A 16,585-nucleotide genomic window follows, 5' to 3' on the forward strand; every position below is an offset into this window, starting at 1 on the left:
TGCTCCGAGAGCGGCTCGGCATAACAACGGCAGGACTCGGTCAGAGTCTGAGCGCTGCTCGGAGTTTGTAAGATTGCGCCAGCATTGATGACAACAATCACTGGAGCAGGAAGCGATCGGAACAATATGGAAAGAAGGCGAATAATACTTTCTACTGCCAACACATGGGCTTGGGTTCCAATGGATATAAGGCTTTGGTAAGATGTTGTAATCTGGACTGAGAGCGTTCTCGAAGCAGACAAAGGCTGCTTTTGCGTACTGATGAGGTAGTGTATGCGGTTCGTTTTGTGGGCAGAGACCTAGCACTATGATGAGCCTGTTAGTGCTGACGGCAACGTAAGGGTGATTCCCAAACACCTTGTACACAACGCAGAGTCCTATAAACTCTTCTTTGACCTTGTGGATTGCTTCGGAACAGATACCAAAGCAAAAAGCATGGAGTAGATTAAAGATGTTGCGACTGACCATGACACAGCCATTGTGAAATTGAGAAAGATGAAGTGGGATCGTTTGCAGATGGTAAAGGCCTATTGTGAGCAGATGACGACGCTCTCAAAGGGTTCCAGAGACTGCCCGTCATGTTCCTGGCGGCATACACGAGAGGGAAGGAGCTTTAGTAGCACGTCGCTGAGATCTGATCTAAGTGCAAAAAAGTGCAAAAACATACAACATCGGGGATTCGCTAGTAGTCACCCACCTAACTACTAATCCGGCGGTATCATGCTTGTATATGGCTGAGCGGACGGGAAGCCTAATTGTCACTCGTTCTGATACCATAAAGATCGCCAAGTTATCTGTTTCCAGTATCGCGCAACGCGTAGCAAGTTTTGGGAGAAAGGAGAAGGATCTACTTGCGTTACGTACACTCCTTTGGGCTGAGCAGCAGATCATCCCGAAATAGTGTAGCGCAAATAATTAATTTACACAAGCAATAATGTTGTCTACCTCATAAACTCCAGCTCTCAAGCATGTAGACTACTCGTCGGTCTATACTAGGTACGCCAAGCCGCCGTACCAAGCTCGCCTCTCTACATCCTCAACACTACTATACACTCAGTTCGCGCAGATTAGTAAAACGGCCATGTGCATAATATATACTGCTCCATTTACAGTAATGCCTGTTTGTCGGTGTTACGTGCCTTTAGTTGCGTGAGTAGCCATACCATCCTAGATAGGTTCAACATTAAGAACCCAGACGTCACACCTAATATAAATAGCGATCTTGTGCAGGACTTTCAGCGCCAGGATAGACCAGATACAACAGCGGATTTGCTAGAGGTTCGCAGGATAAGGGGTCTCCAGTAGATTGTGTTGTCCAGATTTATCCAGGAAACTAGATACGGGGGATACAGGAGGCTCACAGGAACGTTTACGTTCCAGGCTAGACGTTTATAGATTAGACCATCGGGCTCTACAAGAATTCACAGCGCACTTGCAGAGCAGACGGAAAACACTCATCACGCACGAAAACCAAAAGTTCAGACAGACGTCGAATACGACGGTCATTCTTTTTCATAGTTCCTATATCGATCTACACCCATCTACTGCTGTCACTACGTCTACTCCGCTACATCTTCCGTCCTTCTTACTCTTAAGCGTAGACGTATTTGATCGTGATGCGGGGAACGCACATAGCCTCGTATGGCTGGGGAGCAGTGAAGGGAGCAACGTAAACTGGAGATGTAGGGTAAGCGGGAAGAGCGGCGACAGTGGAGGAAGCACCAGCGCCAGAGGAGGCAGCAACACCAGAAGCACCAGCGCCAGAGGAAGCACCAGCACCAGAGGAAGCACCAGCACTAGAGGAAGCAGCAGTGCCAGAGGAAGCAGCAGTGCCAGAGGAAGCGGCAGTGCTAGAGGAAGCAGCAGTGCCAGAGGAAGCAGCAGTGCTAGAGGAAGCTGCAGCGCTCGAAGATGCAGCAGCGCTCGAAGATGCAACAGCGGCAACGCGAACAGACGAGGCGACGGCAGTAGAAGAAGCGCTAGGCGTAGGTGTGGGAGCGGCACATAGAGGGGCGGCGGCGTTGAGCTTTCCAACGGCCCAGGTCGAGGCGTCTTCGGTGTACTTCTCAAAGTAGCTCAAGTGCTTCTCGACGTCGTCGCCGTTGGCGCAGATTGGGTCTCCCTTAGAGCAGTAAGAGCGCAGGACGGGTGCGTAGCGGTTTAGGCGCGCAAGAGAGGCGGCGTCGCGACCGTTCTTCTGTAGATTAGAGCCGTCAAGAACGTTGTATGGCTGGTTAGCCTCGTGCTTGACATCGCCCCAGAGGAGAGCAGCAGCAACTAAGTTACCACATTAGCACAGTCCAAGGTTCGAGTGTGTCATGTCAAGAATACTTACTAGCATTACCAGGAGCCGAGGCAGGGTCTAGACCAGTGGTGATCTGCGAGCATCCACCAGGTCCAGCAAGGATATCTCCGGTAATCCAGGCACCCTGAGAGAAGCCATTGAGGATGAGGTGCGTGCAAGGGCACTTCTTGTTGAAGGCAGTGATCTGGGATAGACCGTTGCTGACTCCCTCGCCAATCTGTTTGCAGTAGTCGCCGCCATACGGGAACACAACCTCAATGTAGTCGCAGGTCTTGCCCTCAGCCCTTAGTTTGCCGCACGTAGCGTCGACAAAGGGGAATGTACGGAAGTCATGGTACGGCGCAGTGTTACCGCGGGCCATAAAGATGACGGCATCGGCGCAGGGAGCGTCGAGCTTGGGGGCTGGGTCTTGAGCGACGGCGACGGCGGCGACAGCGCTGAGCGCGAGAACGCTGCGGATGATGGAAGACATTATTAAAGATTAAAGAGTGTAGTATTAATCGGTCGTCAAAAAGCGAGTGTAATGGTTAGGTTGCGAGGTTGGAAGACCTGTGAGAAGAGAGAAAGTCGTCTTGGCTTCGGGGGAACAGTTTAATATGAGCGTTCATCTTGCATTTAAGCCGAACTGGGTGTCGAGTCGGCTCGAACGGGCGGAAAAGGGTAGTGTGCCTGACTAGGTAGATACGAGTTGGACCCCTTTTTGGGTGAGCTATCTACCTTGGGTCGTGCGCTAGCAGGAGCGCGGACGAACGTCGTATTATTCAGATTGATGGAGACCATGAGGTTTTGGAAGATGGCCCAGGGACCGGACGTCCCTTTGATGGATACCAAGGTACCGTTAAACTCTGCCATCTTTGCGAAACGGGTCAACGGGACATCTGAAACGTTGCTGTTGAGGTTTGCATTGAAGCTAACTTTCAGCTCATGGGATCAAGCAGGGACCAAGAAAAATGCTAGCGTGCGTGTCAAAGCTTGAGCGATCCTCCATATACGAAGGTATACGCCGTAGAGATTAAACCCCTGAGCTTGTCCTAGATAAGACTTCGTGCACGTCCCCTCGGCCAACCCGAAATGTCTTAGCTCTTACCGGAACTCTTCGAGGGATGCAGTGCCTTATGCCAGACATTCGACAATCTAGATGCGCTTTATTCGTTGGATGCAGTCAAGTTTACCTCTCATGCCGCTCTAGCTCCGACCTTTTCGCAAACCACAGTTCTTGCCAATCTATACTTCAGAAAGAGCAGAGACATACATCATGTGCCTGAACCTTGTTTGATCTCTATGAAGCCATGTATGTGTCCTTGCCAGAGACGCGGTTTTCCGACAACAGTGGCGACGAGCCAATAACAGAGCCACGTCGATACCACTGTCTCACAACCCTTCCGCCGGTAGATGACGACTCCACTGCGTCGTCACCTTGAGCGTCAGAAGGGGTGGTATACGAGACCCCTCGTCTATCGCTCGGTCTCGAAGGTGGCAACACGGATGGGACGATACCGTCAAATCACTTGCACGAATTCATACGCAGCATGTCCGAGTCGATAATCTCTTCCATTGGGTCATGAAGACTGCCTCTATAACAGTCGGCAGCAGGACTGCAGAGGCAGGTTAAGCCCCATCCTAGCGGCATTCCATCCTTAACACGGCGAGCACCATAAGACAGTTACAGCATGTTAAAATACTGTTAAGAGTTATATAGGGCTGTGTCAGTAGGATATCCAGCAAGTTGGCGACGGAGTCGCAATTCCTAAAACGGGTAACCGAAGACGAACCTCAGTCAATTGACCCCAATCCGGAACCGCGAGATTTGACGGATGACAAGGGTGAACTAATTTTTATGATCCTATGGTAGTATGTGAAGGAATGGGTGGATGGTGGAGTACATAACCCCGGAAGACGACGAACCACTCAGCCACGAGTCGGGAAAACTAAGATTGGACGATACAAGCGCACAAACGTGTTCCAGGCTGGGGCTGTGGGTCGTGGGGCCTTGGTGTTTAGTGGGTGCTGATTTTGACATGCAGCATGCATGTGGTGTCGCTAAGTGGGCCTTTGCCGGCGAAACCAAGGAACTGATCTGGAGATGTCAGCGTTGGCATCTGCAGGCGTCTTTACTTGCTACTACTAGGAGCTGCTAGAATTGTATGTATGCGACATGCTATGGGTCGTCGCTGACCCCGAGATGGTGAGGTGAGGTTTGGGCGCAAAGAGCGTAGCGCGTAGGCATCCTCATCTGCGCGCGCTGACGAGGACGCGATCCGCTGGCAAAGCCCTATCTGCTGAACGTAGTCTTGCAATAAGTCCAACTCTTAACATCTTAAGCGCACTTGACTGTCGATAATGAAGTGGTTGCGAAGCAAAGGTCGTTGGGTGGGCAGCAAGTGCCACGCCACCTTTCTTTTTCCAATCCATATCGCCACCACTACTATCCGTCGTACTATCCATCGTGTGCGATTGACAATGAGCGACAAAGTTGGATGCGATAATGAATTAATGTAGTACGCAACCCAAAATGGTATGCGCACGTGATCTGGTGTTCTGATCTTGGGAAGCAGCTGCGAACCTGTTCGCCGGGATGTTGATCGGACAAAGACCGGCCCATCGGTTCGCGACGTTTTCGGCAGTGTTGCAGGCGCCCATGATCCACGAGGCAGCCACACAGCCTCTATGTTGTACTCTGGTGGGAGACCAACTGCTCTACGTTCAGTCAGGTCATCCGTATCGTGGCCCAGTCTATTACCACATACTGGAGGTTAGTCGGTTGGGTAGCTCGCGGCGTTATCGGGAGTAGGGCTAGTAAGCAGCAATGATTATATCATACCGACGGCCCGAGCTTTCATCTCAAAAGTGCCCTCGCGTCGCAACCGCCTAGACACCTTCTCGCCGCCTTCGACGCCCTGATCTGCCTATACTCTGCGATACTCAGAGTCCTGGCAATCACAAGCACCATTCGATCGATGCAGGGCCAACAACAGACGCCCTTTCTCCCCAGCATCCCGCTCGCGCACGGCTATCTGACAGCCTCAAAGCACCACCGGCAGCCATTATGCGGTAATAGCGAGGGCTGGGGCCCAATCAGCCCGATAAGATACGACTTCACCCCGTGCTTCTTGGATGTATGGATAGCGGTTGTCGCGGCGTTTGGAATCGTCGGAGGAGTAGGCGCGTTGTGGTATCTCTACAGGAAATGCCCACCGCAGCCCGTGAAGCGCAATTGGCACTTTTACGCAAAGCTGGTACGTTGGTGATTTTGGGTTCATCTAGGGATCAGATTGAGCAGTAGCTAACAGTTTCCGCCGCCAGACATCACTTGGCGCCCTCATCGCCACCACCGCAGTCCAGGCAGCCCTCCAGATCGAATACTACAAAGACGTATGGGCCGGCGACTTCCGTTTCTGGACATCCATAGTCACCATCGTCTCTCTCGGCTTCATATTCCACATCCAGTATATCGAACACTGGCGGTCGCGAAATGCCAACGGCGTGGTCCTCTTCTACTGGCTCTTCCTGCTCATCGCATACGCCGTCAAGCTCCGCTCCCTCGTCTCCCAGCAGGTACATCGCGAACATGTGGCATACTTCGCAGTCTTCTGCGCTAGTGTTGGATTGGCTGGGCTCTCATTCGTCCTGGAATGGCTGGTCCCGAAGCGCATGAGCGACTACGACATGCTTGGGGATGACGATGAATGTCCATACGAATACGCAGACGTCTTCTCGGTCTTGACATTTGGCTGGATGACCCCGATGATGAAGCAAGGATACAAGACTTTCCTCACTCAGGACAGCCTGTGGAACCTGCGAAAGCGCGACTCGACCCGACACACCTCGCAAACGTTTGAGGATGCGTGGAAATATGAGATGGAGAAGAAGCGCCCTTCGTTATGGCTGGCCATGTTCCGCTCATTCGGCGGTCCCTACTTCCGCGGCGCTGCCATCAAGACTATAAGCGACGTCCTGAACTTCGCTCAGCCTCAGCTGCTGAGACTTCTGATCACTTTCGTCGCTTCGTACAGCCCCAACTATCCCGGAGAGCCCCAGCCTATCATTCGTGGTGCGGCTATCGCGCTTGCCATGTTCGCTGTGTCCGTTTCCCAGACTGCCTGTCTCCACCAATACTTCCAGCGGTCTTTCGAGACCGGCATGCGCATCAAGTCTTCGCTCACGGCTGCCATCTACTCCAAGTCCACCCGTCTATCCAACGAGGGTCGCGCGTCCAAGTCGACCGGTGATATCGTCAACTACATGGCCGTGGATACACAGCGTCTCCAGGATCTTGCACAATACGGACAACAACTTTGGTCCGCTCCCTTCCAAATCATCTTGTGCATGCTATCATTGTATCAATTGCTTGGTGTCAGTTGTTTCGCAGGTGTTGCTGCCATGTTCGTCATGATTCCCATCAACGGTGTGATTGCACGGTGGATGAAGACTCTACAGAAGGAACAGATGAAGAACAAGGATTCGCGTACCAAACTGATCTCTGAGATCCTCAACAACATGAAGTCGATCAAGCTCTATGCTTGGACGACTGCCTTTGCCAACCGTCTGAACACCATCCGAAACGACCAGGAACTCAAAACCTTGCGCAAGATTGGTGCGACACAAGCATTCTCAACATTCACATGGTCTACGACTCCTTTCCTAGTTTCCTGCTCCACTTTCGGTGTCTTCGTCTGGACGCAAAACCGTGCTCTGACAACTGACATTGTCTTCCCTGCTCTCACGCTCTTCAACCTCCTCACTTTCCCACTTGCCATCCTCCCAATGGTCATCACTGCCATTGTCGAGGCCAGCGTAGCTGTTGGCCGTATCACTGGCTACCTGACCGCCGATGAGTTGCAAGAGGATGCTGTTATTCGCGAAGACGCCGTGACCGAGAACGGCGACGAGTCGGTACGTATCCGCGATGCTAGCTTCACCTGGGACAAGAACGCTGAGCGCCGAGCTCTCCATGACATCAACTTCACTGCGCACAAGGGTGATCTCGCGTGTATTGTTGGTCGCGTTGGTGCAGGCAAGTCATCACTTCTTCAAGCAGTGCTCGGTGACCTGTGGAAGATCCACGGAGAGGTCGTTCTTCGCGGAAAGACCGCCTATGTTCCACAGTCAGCTTGGGTTATGAACGCTTCCGTTCGGGAGAACATTGTATTTGGTCATCGTTGGGATCCACAGTTCTATGAGAAGACTGTCAACGCCTGTGCTTTGAGAGACGACTTTGGATCTCTGCCCGATGGCGACCAGACTGAGGTTGGTGAACGAGGCATCTCACTATCAGGTGGTCAAAAGGCTCGTCTTACACTTGCTCGCGCGGTGTACGCTCGTGCAGACATCTATCTTCTCGACGACTGTCTATCAGCTGTTGACCAGCACGTCGGACGCCATCTCATTGATAACGTGCTTGGACCCAAGGGCTTGTTGGCAGGCAAGACCAGGATTCTAGCAACCAACTCCATTCCCGTTTTGATGGAAGCAGACATGATCCTGCTGCTGCGCGAAGGAAAGATACTTGAGAGAGGCAGCTACGGACAACTAATGGCCATGAAGGGTGAAATCGCCCAGCTTATCAAGACATCGCAGAACGAAGATCAAGGAGAAGACGACAGCACTCGCACATCTGACAGCATCATGAGCGATGAAGATTCTACAGTCTACGGTGGTAGTCCCCCTGGTGAAGACGACGAGGAAGATCAAGCTGAAGCCGAGGCTGCCCAGGAGGGCGGTGCGCATCTGGCTCCTCTGAGGGTCGGAGGTGGTACGGGCCGCAAGTCGAGCTTCCAGACTCTTCGTCGCGCCAGCACCGCCAGTTTCAAGGGGCCTCGCGGCAAGATGACCGATGAAGAGGGCGGCGGGCTTAAAAGCAAGCAGACCAAGGAGTTCTCTGAGCAAGGCAAGGTCAAGTGGTCCGTTTACGGCGAGTATGCAAAGACCAGCAATCTTGCAGCTGTCGCCATCTATCTGATGCTCCTTTTGGGTGCTCAAACATCATCAATTGGTAAGTTGCACAGCGTCGAATGCTTCTACGTGGTCCTCGGCTTCGATTAGCACGCTATTGGCTCGTCGCTTTTTCATCTTTCGAGGTTGACGCTAACGTCATGCAGGCGCAAGCGTGTGGCTCAAGCATTGGTCAGAGATCAACCAGCATTACGGCGGAAACCCTCATGTGGGGAAATACATCGGCATCTACTTTGCGTTTGGTGTAGGATCTGCTGCCCTTGTCGTGGTGCAGACGTTGATCCTCTGGATTTTCTGCTCCATTGAAGCTAGCCGAAAGCTACACGAGCGGATGGCGTTTGCCATCTTCCGCTCGCCAATGAGCTTCTTTGAGACTACGCCTGCAGGACGCATACTCAATCGATTTTCGAGGTAAGTCATTGCTGCGGCCCGGTCCACGTCTGCCGATACCTTGTTCATGCACTCTCCTCGCCGAGCACAATTCTGGTGCTAGGCGTATACTATACCGACACTGGCTAACTTACTTAACAGTGATATCTACCGAGTTGATGAAGTGTTAGCGTGAGTTGAAGTCTTCCTCCAATTGTCTTCCGGTGGTTTTCTAACACGTGCCTCTAGCCGAACGTTCAACATGCTCTTCGTCAATTCCGCCCGCGGTACGCAGCCACCCCACACCCAACCCGTTTTGTGTCACAATTGACTGACTGACTGATGCAGCTGGCTTCACCCTTGTCGTCATTTCGTGGTCGACCCCGGTCTTCGTTGCGCTTATCCTGCCGCTCGGCGCGCTCTACCTTTACATCCAGCGATATTACCTGCGCACATCACGGGAGCTCAAGCGCCTTGACAGCGTTAGCCGCAGCCCAATCTATGCCCATTTCCAGGAGAGTCTCAGCGGTATGAGCACGATCCGCGCGTACAACCAGCAGAAGCGTTTCGAAATGGAGAATGAGTGGCGTGTCGATGCCAATCTGCGTGCATACTACCCTTCCATTAGTGCCAACCGATGGTTGGCTGTTCGCCTAGAATTCCTTGGCTCAGTCATCATCTTGGCTGCTGCGGGTCTCGCTATCATCTCTGTCGCCAGCCACAGCGGCCTAACGGCTGGTACGGTGGGTCTGGCCATGTCGTATGCACTTCAGATCACTCAAAGTCTCAACTGGATCGTTCGCCAGACTGTTGAAGTGGAGACCAACATTGTTTCTGTGGAACGTGTGCTTGAGTATGCCGCGCTACCCAGCGAGGCACCTGAGATCATCTCCAAGAACAGGCCACCAATCAGCTGGCCGTCGCAGGGTGCGGTCACTTTCGACAACTACAGCACCCGATATCGGCCTGGTCTTGACTTGGTGCTGAAGAACGTCAACCTCTCCATCAAGCCAAAGGAGAAGATTGGTGTAGTTGGTCGAACGGGTGCCGGCAAGAGTTCACTGACTCTCGCGCTATTCCGCATCATTGAGCCTGCGGAGGGTAATGTAAGCATCGACAACCTCAACACCAGCACTATCGGTCTACTCGACCTCCGCAGACGCTTAGCCATTATCCCACAAGATGCAGCGCTTTTCGAAGGCACCGTGCGCGACAACCTCGATCCAGGACACGTTCACGACGACACCGAACTCTGGAGTGTTCTAGGTAAGCTCTCTTCCCACACCATTCCCACTCAACACGCAACTAACCACTCTCAAAGACCACGCCCGCCTAAAAGACCACATCTCCTCCATGCCCGGCAAGCTCGACGCCACCATCAACGAAGGCGGTTCCAACCTCTCCTCCGGCCAACGCCAACTCGTCTCGCTCGCCCGCGCCCTTCTCACCCCCTCCAACATCCTCGTCCTCGACGAAGCCACGGCAGCCGTCGACGTCGAAACAGATGCCATGTTGCAAACTACACTCCGCACTAGCATGTTCAACAACCGCACCATCATCACTATTGCGCATCGCATCAACACGATCTTGGATTCGGATAGGATTATCGTGCTGGACAAGGGCGAGGTTAAGGAGTTTGATAGTCCGGCAGAGTTGGTCAGACGGAAGGGTCTGTTTTATGAGTTGGTTAAGGAGGCGGGGTTATTGAATGCGTTGGATATGAGTCAGTCGTGAGGGGGGGAAGCAGTATAGTGTGAGAGATAACGTCGGCACATCAGTCTCTTTGAAGATGTTTCCGAGACACACAAGCTGGAGTTGTACGTTTTCATAGCATGGCGTGGCGTTGTGGCAAGTAGAGAACTTTGAGCAGTGATGTAAGTAGAGGGGGGAAGCAGATGAGTGATCAAGTCGCAGGTGGGCGATGTATTTTGAGTGTGGAACGTGTATAAAAATTCTAATACTGGGTCTAACATGCATCTGTTCTTGACTATCTTTCCTCCGTGCGAAAATGATGGGTGGGCAGTGACAAGACACAGTTATCCATATGCTGATTTTACAGTAGACATGGATTCTCTATGGACATTCACAGACATGTAGGGTGATGCGTGTCTTCAATTAGGAACAGTAGAATGACATGTGACGTAAGGAGTACAGAGTGTATCGCGATATACATATTGCAGCGCTATTTCACAAAGTCTGGTCTCTAGGAGTAGGTGGAAGCAAGAACCGTTGGCCGCGGCTACGAGAACCGCACACTGACCTCGGTAATCAGGGCCATGTGATCGTCACTTAGATAGGTATCCTTAGACCCACGAACCGATGTTTAGTCTTGCATCATACGTACGTCTCTGTATCGATCACATCGCCCAGTGTAAGCAGTCTGGCCTTGACTATCGGAAGCAATCGTTTCACTACCGTGGCTGTTGTGTGCCTTGATTTGGCGGTGAACTTCCTGCAGCATCACCCCAACCACATCAAACCCCACAAGACGTTCCAGATGCCCACCTCCTCAACCGGTCCTCGTGCACGGAACCCAGCGTGCGGCCCGTTACCCCTGTGTCTTCGATACGAAACTACATTCCAGCGCCACGCTTTCACAACATCGGCACGGCCATCCAACGCAGTACTTCGTTACGAAACGCCATTCCCGAATTCATATCCGCTGTCTAAGCTTCTGCAGTCCTGGGTAAACGGCGCTCGCCCCCCGGTCAACACGAGGTAGTCGAACCCAACCAATTTAGAAGGTAAGCGTGCGTGCCACGACATTCGTAGACAACAAAACGGGGTTCCTCACCTTCCGCTTCTTGCGGGTGGCGTATATATGCCGGATACTAATGAGAGGGGAGAAGGGGAATTGGTGTGTGTGACTGGCTAATGAGGCGTTGAAACGGACGGTGGACGAGGCGGGTGCATGCAGATAGTATGAGGTTAGCTTAGCCCAGCGGCCCGTTGCCGTATTAGAAGAAAGTTGTGTAACGGGGTGACATGTTATCTCCGCTTTGCTAGGGCGGTGTGGCGCTTGAGGTGATGGAAGTCTGGGTCCAGGTCTAGTTTGGGTGAGTCGATACGATGTGATCTCGTCGCGGTGGTCTAGTTTGGACACGGTAGATTGTTGGCGGTGAGTCAGTTCAGCGGTGGCAAATTGAGAGCGGAACAGCAGGAGGGAAGTCGCATCTCGCGGTCATGTGCAGAGATTCGTTCAACACTGCACCGTTGCGCAAGCATTAGCGAGATGGACGTTTTGTCTAACTCGTTGTAGACGAGCTTACGGTCAGATCGATCGGATACTGAGTCAGACTGATCCCAGGATCCTGCCAACAGCCTGGTAAGCGAATGAGCGGTGCGGACCTGAGCGAGATCGAAGGCAATCGTGAAGGATTCCTTTCGACATCTTCTAGACCAGTCTGGCCGTGGCGCTGAGGTGGACGTAGGATATTGCGGTCGAAGACCCTTTGGCTGCTTGCGAGGCTATGTAGCTTTGCTTCGGGGATGCGGGTAGGTTAGAGATTACCTCCGCCACTGCTCCTCCGCCTCCCCTCGTGCGATGGCTGGCGGAAATGCGGTAAGCGAGGATGGTAAGGAAAGACGATCCCAGGGATCAACGCACCCATGAACGGCGAGGTCCAGCCATCCTTGGTCCTTCGAAACGCGCCATGGTCGAATTGTGTGCTAGCGCACGTCATCACGTGGGGTGTGTGGAAAGGTGGGGTTGAGGTTTGACACGTCTATAACCAACATATACTCGGATTTTGATATCGGTATATGTGACGGTGACGATGACACTGTGCAGATGTTCAATACTCAACAGATCTCCCATAGAACCACTCATCGGAGATTCGAGGCCTCTAGATACGATTTGCTGATTTGCATGATAGAATCCCACGGGAAGACCCCGTGTCCGCTATGCAGCATGCTTTGGCGCTAGTGTGTATACATCCTTGTGGAGACGTGGACCCCTGTCCGTGTTTACCAGTCGTCATCTTTCCGGCATCATATGAACTGAGAACGAGGGCAAGTCTTCTAGATAAAGCTAAGTGTGCGGACGGGGAAGTGGGAGCCATGCAGCAGACGTCCCCGCAAGCCCAAATTCAGACGCGCAGGCTAAATGGGGCCTTCTGTCACTCAACCCTGCGGTATTCCTCGATTCGACATCCGCGGGCGGCCAGCTCATGCGATGTATTCTCTCGTTTGCTAAAAGGCCAGGGTGCTGTCGTCGCCGAGTGGATGCTGTGAGGATACGTGCAGTAGATAGGAGTCGACAAGTGCAGGGCTCGATTGTCGTAGCAGAATAAGGCCTGCTTTATAACCTGAGAGCCCGGTAAATACATTCGGTCCTGTTGATGCTGTTGATATCACGTTCTTGTTATTTGCATTGCATCCTTGAGACCGTGCCTCTTTTTGGGTTTGCACCGTTGGCACACAATCACCGGAAGACCGGTCAGGCTTGTGTGCCACCCTCCTCCGATTCCGCACCCAGCCTTTTCCAGCTAGCCACCTTAGCCAGGTATTGTTACTGTGGCTCGAGGCTCGTAACGAGTCGTATCTCCTATCGTCGTTGGATATAGCGGAAGCTTTGCACTAACATCCAATTCAACATCGAGCTCTGACTTATCTCGGATCTGCAGCGGAAGAGGGGCATCTTGGGTTCATCCAAAGACTGGGGTTCCTCTAGAACTTGCTCTTTTCAGGTAAGCACTGCCAGCGCAATCGGCTAAGCGAAGGGTGCGCACCCCAAAACTGTACTCGACTAGTCATGTGTAGATCTTGATCATTTCGTCAAGCAGTACTGCCTCCTTCAGTTGCTCCAGGGGCATGGTTCCTGTAGAGTATAAGATGCTAACTGACCGATGCGTAGCCTGTTTGTACTTTCGAGCTTCCCTCGGGTGTTTCAAGACCGGAAAATACGCCCATACGATACGAAGGCGATCCATCGATCAGTTCGCGGGCTGAGCTAGCTGCAGCTCCATAGCTACCCATGACGATGTTCCGGGCTGTGGACCCATTGGCCCCTTACGCGAAGGACCGGCAACCAATGTGGAAGGACGATGGCGGCGCCATGGCGTTAGACCGAGTTGGGGGAAACGCGTGGGTAATGGTTCACGCTGGTGATGTGAGGGAGAAGTCGTCGGTGAGTGCAGTTTCTTTTTGTGTTTCGGGGGGCGCTGTAGATAAGGTTTCGGGTCTTCCCTCCACATGAGCCGCTGGCGCGACGACTAGCGGCCGCCTTTGTCCAAATAACCGGAACCAGCAGGCGCGTGGCATCATAGATGGCAATAGCGACGAGCACATATGCTGACTTCTCCAGGCAACATCCTCGCACGCTGCCGAAGCCACCATAAAACAGGACGAACCAGACGAGGCCGTTGCCGTCCCTACACCTATCGGCTGCTGGAAGGTCATCTCGCCTGAGGGCCGCGAAGAACGCGTCTTTGGGCCCATCCGCGGCTTCGAACACCTGTGCAACGGCCCTGCAGAGTCGCAGGGAGTAATCTGTCTGGCAGATTCGCCTAAAAGCATCCCTACGCCAGCCTACCAGACTGCCGTGGCCCAGGTACCGGGTAAGATCGAATGCCTGCTCTGTATGCGCCCCCGCTAACAGGCCCAGCTAAGTCTGGAGATACTCAACCCAAGAGCCGGAAAAGAACTCGGTCACGTGCAGAAGAATCGCGTCAAGGCGCAGCTCAGCATTGCAGCGAGGATGGAGATGACGAGCAGTATGACGACAGAGATGTCCCTATGGCTACGCAGAAGTCATACACCTTCTACATTGGCGATGTGAAGCCGTTGATGGGCTTCTTCCACCGACGACTCGATGAGCTCACCATGAAGCCAGTGCGGCCCATCGTCACGGCTTGGGTAAAGCAATTGGAGCCTAAGCGTCTCAGCCTGTACGGGCCCTACCACAAGAAGCTGCCTAATGAGCAGTCCCCTGAATGCACCCCACCTTGGTGGCCCCACGATGTGCCCTACGAGGAACCCTCACATCTGGACAAGGCGGGTAAGTTATCGCATCCGCCTCTGAAAGTGAGTTACAGCTGAAACTCTGTAGGCCTTCTGAAACTAGCAGTCGATCTCATGCTTCAGCACCGCAGAATCGACGAGGCCAAGCGTAGGAGTCCATGGGTCGCTAAGCTCAAACATGCCGCGCAGTATGCCGTTGAGACCACGCCGCCAGATCAATTCTCCTCGTCGAAAGGATCCAGGTTCAGTGAGCGGATGCAAGGCCGAGCTCTATCCGAGATTCTACCGAATTTGTTCGACATCGCGCAACTGTACGAGAATCACATCTTCAACTACAACCTCTTCGAAGGCACAAACAACCAAGATCCCCGTAGAGGCACGCATGTGACTTGGCAGCCATTGACGAGACCGCCCCGCCAGCAACCCGTACCCAGGAAGCGCTTTCGACGGGCCAGGGCCACTCCACCTCCGAGGATAGAGCTTGACGCCGACGTGTCTGGCAACGAGACCGAGGTTGACAACACCGCCACTGAGTTGCACCTGCTACGGGAGGAGAAGGTCCATCGACCACAAACATCCCAACAGCAAGTGCAAGCCCCCATTCGAGGACCGGAAGTGTCGCAACCCCAACACATGCACTCATGTAGCTCTACCACGACGCCCAACACCTCCTTTGGTCAATCGATGTACTCTCTTCATCTAGATGAGGGCATGGATCTAGACGTCAAGGTGGCCAACCACATTCCGTATCATGACCAGACCGGCAGTCAAAGCGACTTCCAATGCAGGCAACCAACGCACTACTGTACCAGTCCCTCAGGCTACCACCATGTCCCGCAGCCTCGACAGGTTCCTGGCTCATCCAACGTAGTCCCAGTGTCCACACCTGCATACCACCAGCCGTTCACCATCTTCGACGCACCGTACTATAACCAGGGCGAGAGTAACGCGTTCAGCAGCAATACCGGATATCCTTACGAGTATGACATGTTTGTCCCATCGTTCTTCGACGGCTTACCGCACTTATCCAGCATTGGCTGTGAGTCGGAAGGCTCTCATCATCAATCGCCTGCAACTTAGCGTGCATTCTTTCGTTTTACTTACGTGCTTGGCTCTGTCTCGGTTCATCTTCATGTTTCTCTTTCTTCGGAACGACTCACGATTGCCACGATCTCCTTACTCATCTTCTATCATGTCGCATTTGTCAAGCTCCGTTCCAGCACAGCGACTGGGCACCTCCCATGCTGGATGCCTCGGCACACTCGCTGGAATCTGCTTTGGTGCACTTTCTTGGTTTTGCATTCTCCATGGTCCATGTCTTGCGATATACCCATACGACGTTACGCCGCCCACGACTGCATTGCAACGACGCTGGTACAAAAGTTCATGGCTGCCTAGTGGAGGACGTAATTGGATAGGGAACGGATTGCCTAGGTTTGGGACTGTTCTTGCTGAAAGGCGTTGTATAAAATCTGGGGGGTAGCTGGTCTTTCAAGAAGTGGGTGGAGATGGGTGGCCGTCAATATTGTGGTCGAACCCACGTAGAGGTAAATAAGGAAAGGAAAAACACAGACATGTAAGTATCGCACGTCGATAGTTACACATTTCGGATATGTTAGATATCAATCCAGATATCGAATCAGCTAGGTTTTGAATGCTAAACGTGATGTTGTGAGTGAATTGAGCTGTTGGCGATGTTGATGTTGCAAGGAAGGGTGAAAGTGGAAGCGGCTACTCGGGCACCAGCCACACGTCGTATGCCAAGGCGCTAGGACCGCGTCACAGGCCCGGGCTCTGAGCTCATCCGTGGCTCTCTTGTTCGCGACACGAATGGGCCTTTGTTGCTTTCTCGCAGCGCCCGCCAGTCGCACTCAACCCGACTCGGCCACAAGCGCAACCGACCCGATTACCGATATCTCGCCGCAGCCGGAACCTCACTGTTGCGTTCGCCATTGACCCTGGCTGATCGCGCACTAACACCCTCGTGATAGAGTCGCG

General features: G+C 53.0%; 3 protein-coding genes across 3 annotated transcripts; 2 read left to right on the top strand and 1 right to left on the bottom strand.

Moving 5' to 3' along the window:
* Positions 1 to 1,559: 1,559 nt before the first annotated feature.
* BKA58DRAFT_320063 (Alpha/Beta hydrolase protein) lies at positions 1,560 to 2,777 on the bottom strand (the record flags this gene model as incomplete). The annotated part of the gene is made up of 3 exons (XM_046167747.1): positions 1,560 to 1,796; positions 1,937 to 2,277; positions 2,336 to 2,777. The coding sequence occupies 3 exons, from the start codon at positions 2,775 to 2,777 to the stop codon at positions 1,560 to 1,562; spliced, it is 1,020 nt and encodes a 339-aa protein (XP_046022998.1).
* A 2,485-nt stretch (positions 2,778 to 5,262) lies between these two features.
* Positions 5,263 to 10,360, top strand: BKA58DRAFT_319611 (multidrug resistance-associated protein 1; the record flags this gene model as incomplete). The annotated part of the gene is made up of 7 exons (XM_046167726.1): positions 5,263 to 5,541; positions 5,609 to 8,297; positions 8,404 to 8,668; positions 8,789 to 8,818; positions 8,876 to 8,913; positions 8,975 to 9,892; positions 9,948 to 10,360. 7 exons carry the CDS (start codon positions 5,263 to 5,265, stop codon positions 10,358 to 10,360), a joined length of 4,632 nt encoding a protein of 1,543 aa, XP_046022999.1.
* Positions 10,361 to 13,118: 2,758 nt separating this feature from the next.
* On the top strand, positions 13,119 to 15,667 carry BKA58DRAFT_460010 (uncharacterized protein; the record flags this gene model as incomplete). Its single annotated transcript, XM_046174738.1, has 4 exons — positions 13,119 to 13,754; positions 13,932 to 14,184; positions 14,232 to 14,624; positions 14,676 to 15,667. The coding sequence occupies exons 1-4, from the start codon at positions 13,602 to 13,604 to the stop codon at positions 15,665 to 15,667; spliced, it is 1,791 nt and encodes a 596-aa protein (XP_046023000.1). The 5' UTR covers positions 13,119 to 13,601.
* Positions 15,668 to 16,585: the final 918 nt, after the last annotated feature.

This window comes from Alternaria rosae (assembly GCF_020736505.1).
Source record: "Alternaria rosae strain MPI-PUGE-AT-0040 chromosome Unknown BKA58scaffold_7, whole genome shotgun sequence".
NCBI classification, from domain to species: domain Eukaryota; kingdom Fungi; phylum Ascomycota; class Dothideomycetes; order Pleosporales; family Pleosporaceae; genus Alternaria; species Alternaria rosae.